General features: G+C 40.3%; 1 protein-coding gene across 1 annotated transcript; it reads left to right on the forward strand.

Annotated features, from left to right (window-relative positions):
• The first annotated feature begins 1,251 nt into the window (after positions 1 to 1,251).
• Positions 1,252 to 2,223, forward strand: LOC130966337 (uncharacterized). Its single transcript, XM_057891125.1, has 2 exons — positions 1,252 to 1,649; positions 1,737 to 2,223. The coding sequence occupies exons 1-2, from the start codon at positions 1,252 to 1,254 to the stop codon at positions 2,221 to 2,223; spliced, it is 885 nt and encodes a 294-aa protein (XP_057747108.1).
• The last annotated feature ends 2,531 nt before the right edge of the window (positions 2,224 to 4,754 follow it).

Below are 4,754 nucleotides of genomic sequence, written 5' to 3' on the forward strand. Positions count from 1 at the left end.
AATTGCTTGATCTCCTTCCTCAATTCCCTTGGGCAATTCTCCTCTTCTGTTTTCTGAGTATTGGGTGTGTGAAATTGGGGAAATTCTGTCCCAATTCCCATTCAAACTCTTTGCATTATATTTTCTGCATAATTCAATCCAAATTCTGTTCTTCTACTGCTTCATCTTTAATTTTCTGTCAATTGCTTAGTAACTTCAGATCTGGGAAGGAAATTGGGTTTTAGGCTCTGCTACCTAAGCCCTTGGGATCCTGAGATCACTTTTGGTTCCTCTGTGAACCTTTACTGCACTTTAATTTCCTTGCTGTTTAAATTTCCTGTTTGCATCCAATTCATTTCTGCTACCTTCTTTACTACAATTTACTTCTTCTTGTTTAGATCCTGCAATCCCATTCCTCAATTCCCCTTTACATTCAGCAATTTATCTTTCTTGCCATTTAAGTTACTGCAATTTAAGTTTCTTGCACTTTAAGTTTCAGTCATTTACTTTCTTGCTCTTTAAGTTTCTGCACTTTTACTCTTCTGTTCTTTATTTTACTGCATTTCTCCCTTCCCCCTTTACATTTACTGTCATTTAATTTCTGATAAACACAAATCACTCAACCAAAACTTGATTCGCTTGACTAAACCACCCACTAAACTAAAATTGCTCAATCCATCAATCCCTGTGGGATCGACCTCACTCATGTGAGTTATTATTACTTGATGCGACCCGGTACACTTGCCGGTGAGTTTTGTGTTGGATCGTTTTCCACACATCAATTATACTCATTACACTGATGAGTGTCCGCAGCTCCAACAAGAAGACAACACCATGGCAGCTACTCATAATTTCTATGACCGCCCGAATTAAGGATACTATCAACAAGGCGGCAATTGCAACCAAGGTGGAAACTACAATCAAGGTTGGCAAGATAACTCCAACCAGGGATGGAGAGATAATTCCAATCAAGGATAGAGGGACAACTACAATAGAAAAGGCAGAGACAACAATAGAAATCAGAGGTGGAACAACAACAACAACAGACAGCAGAGTCAAAACCAGCCTTACAGAGCACCTCACCAAAGGCAAGCCCAGGGATCTCAGAATAACCAACAGCAAGGCCCTCAAGGCACCTATGCACCTTCCTCTTCAAATGACGAGTTACTTCAGTCTATTGACCAAAGACAAAAGAACATGGAGAACACACTTAGCTCCACTTTGAACAGCCTGACTTCTGCTGTACAAGCTCTAGCCTTATAGATTGGATCTATGAATACACTCAACAGTCAACCTGCAAGCTCTACTGCACTTTCATCTCAACCTTTACCCAACCCTAAGGGAGGCATCAATGCCATCACTTTGAGGTCTGGAACCACACTGCCAGAGCGGAGTCATGATGAGCCAAGATTAAAGGAGAACATTCAGGTTAGAGATGCTGTTGAGGTAGAAGATGCTGAAGAGGAAGAGAAGGTACAAGACATGATTGCAGAAGAAGCAACTCAACCAGAGAATAGCACATCAAAAGCAGCTGAAGCTACGAGAGACACTATCCCTATCCCCTTTCCACATCTTGCAAGGAAATCCAGGAAGCAGATGGAGCTCGATCCCAAAATGGTAGAAATCTTTAAAAAGGTAGAAGTAACTATTCCCCTTTTTGATGCCATTCAGCAAGTACCTAACTATGCAAAATTTCTAAAAGATTTGTGCATACATATGGATAAAATTAATGAATTTGAAACTATTCCTTTAGGTAGCTCTATATCTGCTTTAATGGGTGATATAGCAGAAAAATATAGTGATCCAGGTCCATGCATGGTTACTTGTACTATTGATGGTATTCAAATTTTTGACTGCATGTGTGATTTGGGTGCATGTGTGAGTATTATGCCATTATCTGTATATGATGCTTTGGGGCTCCCTCCCTTAAAAAGGTTGTCAGCACATTTTGTTTTGGCAGATAAAAGCATAATCTCTGTAGTTGGAATTGCTGAGGACGTTCTCATGATCATTAAGGGGTTGACATTCCCTATTGACTTTTATATTTTGGAGATGCCCCCTAATGACTCAGGAAAACTTTCATCTGTCCTACTTGGAAGACCATTTCTGAAAATCTCAGAATTTAAGCTGGACGCCTACTCAGAAACCTACTCTTTTGAGATAGATGGCAGAACAGTGAGCTTCAATCTGGATGAAGTTATGAGACACCCACCGGAAGATCACTCCATCTTCCAGTGCGACTGACGAGAGGACTTTTATTGGTAAAGAAATTCACAAATATAATCGCGTTGTAAGTATAGCTTCTAAACCAATAGAGAATCCTTTCGTACAAAAGTTTTGTTTGTCACTTAAGTAAACCCAATAAAAATAAATAACCGAAGTATTCAAACCTTGGGTCATCTTCTCAAAGAATTACAGGGAGGTGTGTTTTATTATTGGTTATGGAAAACAGTATTTTTGGGTTTTTTGAAAGGTTTGAACAAGAGAAATAAATTGCAGGAATTAATAAATCAATAGCTAAGAAAACTCTTGGTAAGGTATGAAAATTAGAAGTCCTATCCTAGTTATCCTTATCAATTGTGATGAGAATTGCTCGTTGCTCCCACTTAGTCAACCTCTAACTATGAAGGTAAGTCAAGTGGATAAATCAATATGAATCCTCAAGTCCTAGTCAATTCCCAAAGAAAGACTAGAGTTAGTGGAATTCAAGTCAATTAGCAACTTCCAATTATCAATCAACAAAAGAGTTTGATAACTCAAGAGTCTCTAATTACTCAACCAAAGCCAAGAATATAGAAAGCTAAAAAAATTAAATATCTTAAATACCTCAAATTATATTAAATAGAAAGTTAGATTGAACATAGAAATCCATAAACCAAATTGGCAACATCAAGTAATCAACTAAAGTAATAGAATAAATAAAAGTAGAAGAAAACATAAAGTAAAGTAAAGGAATATTAAACCTGGAATTGAAAAGACGAAGAAATCTTAATCCTAAAACCTAAGACATAAGAGAGAGGAGAGAACCTCTCTCTCTAGAAACTACATCTAATCCTAAAATTGTGAATAATGAATGTTGTATTCTTGTTGTATGAATGGATGCATTCCCCCACTTTATAGCCTCTAGTCTGTGTTTTCTGGGCCGAGAACTGGGCCAGAAATATCCCAGAAATCGCCCCCAGTAATTTCTGGTTCGTACAAGTCGCTGCAAAGCCTCGGATGTTAGCTTTCCAACGCAACTAGAACCGCGGCATTTGGACCTCTGTAGCTCAAGTTATGGTCGATTTAGTACTAGGAGGTCAAGTTGGACAGCTTTAACAGTTTCTTCAGTTTCTTGTATTCTTTCCACTTTTGCATGCTTCCTTCTATCCTCTAAGCCATTCCTGCCCTGTAATTCCTAAAATCACTTAACACACATATCACGGCATCTAATGGTAATAAGAGAGGATTAATATTAGCAAATATAAGGACAAAGAAGCATATTCTCAATCATAGCACAAAATCAGGAAGGAGAATGTAAACAATGCATTTTGTATGAACAAGTGTATGAAAGATCGATAAAATCCACTCAATTGAGCACAAGATAAACCGTAAAATATCGGTTTGTCAGCGACATTATTAACGAGACAGTGGCTGCAGTCCAGAAGAAATAAAAGAGATGCACATGGAGCATGAAGCAAGTGTGGGGAAGCCCGCTGAGCTTCCTGAAGATGTCATACCACCACACATAGCTCCGGATGATCAAGTACCTAGCCAGGAGCAGAAAACAGAACTGAAGCCCCTTCGACCCCACCTCAAGTACGTATACCTTGAGGATAATCAGAAGCTCCCAATCATCATTGCAAGGGAACTCACTTCCCAACAGAAGGAGCAGCTGCTTAGTGTGCTGAGAGAACACAAGAAAGCAATTGGGTGGAGCTTGGCAGATATAGTAGGCATCAGCCCCCATGTTTGTGAACACCGGATATTTTTAGAAGAAGGCACAAGGCCTGTCCGTCAACCTCAAAGGCGGCTTAACCCCACTATTTTGGAGGTTGTCAAGAAAGAAGTGACCAGATTACTTGAAGCAGACATCATCTATCCCATCTCAGATAGCGAATGGGTCAGTCCATTTGTTCCGAGGGTTACCTGAAATTGGAGGTCGATCTCGGACGAGATCTTCTGTGCTGGTTGGAGCGATTGTGTCCGACTTGTTGGACTTGGTGGTAGTGCTGATCCTTCGTCCCCGGAGAGTGGGGGGAACCTGCAAGGGACTCCGATGCTTAAGTTAGCAAGGGTATTAAGCAGGTATTGAATAGAATCAGAGTATGAGTTATACCTGGGTGCTCCAGTGTATTTATAATGGTGAGATGTGACCTTCTTTGGATAAGATAAGTTAGTTATCTTGTCTTATCTTATCTTTTGTCGAGGTCAGCTTATCTTCCATGGAACCGCCCTTACCTCTATAGGCTTGGGCTGCCTTTGGATCGGGGTCGTATTCCTTGAGTTGGGCCTTTCTTTGGGCTTTCCTGTCAATTTGGCCGAGTTATTTACGAAGAAGTCAGTCTGCTTGACCTAAAGAGGTCGGTCGCTTTGCTACTGAACATCCCGGCTCGGACAGCTCAACCCAGGGTATGAACAGTGCCCCTGCTTGAGCTCGGTCTTCTTTTTTGAGGTCGAGTCCTTGACTTCGGTCCTTCTCTAGTGAAGCCAAACTCAAGCATTTTGTCGATTCCTTTGTAGAAGCTTGACAAACCCCAATTTGACGGTTTGTTTTGTATTGAATTTGGAGCATC

This window comes from Arachis stenosperma, chromosome 3 (assembly GCF_014773155.1).
Source record: "Arachis stenosperma cultivar V10309 chromosome 3, arast.V10309.gnm1.PFL2, whole genome shotgun sequence".
In the NCBI taxonomy this organism is placed as follows: Eukaryota; Viridiplantae; Streptophyta; class Magnoliopsida; order Fabales; family Fabaceae; genus Arachis; species Arachis stenosperma.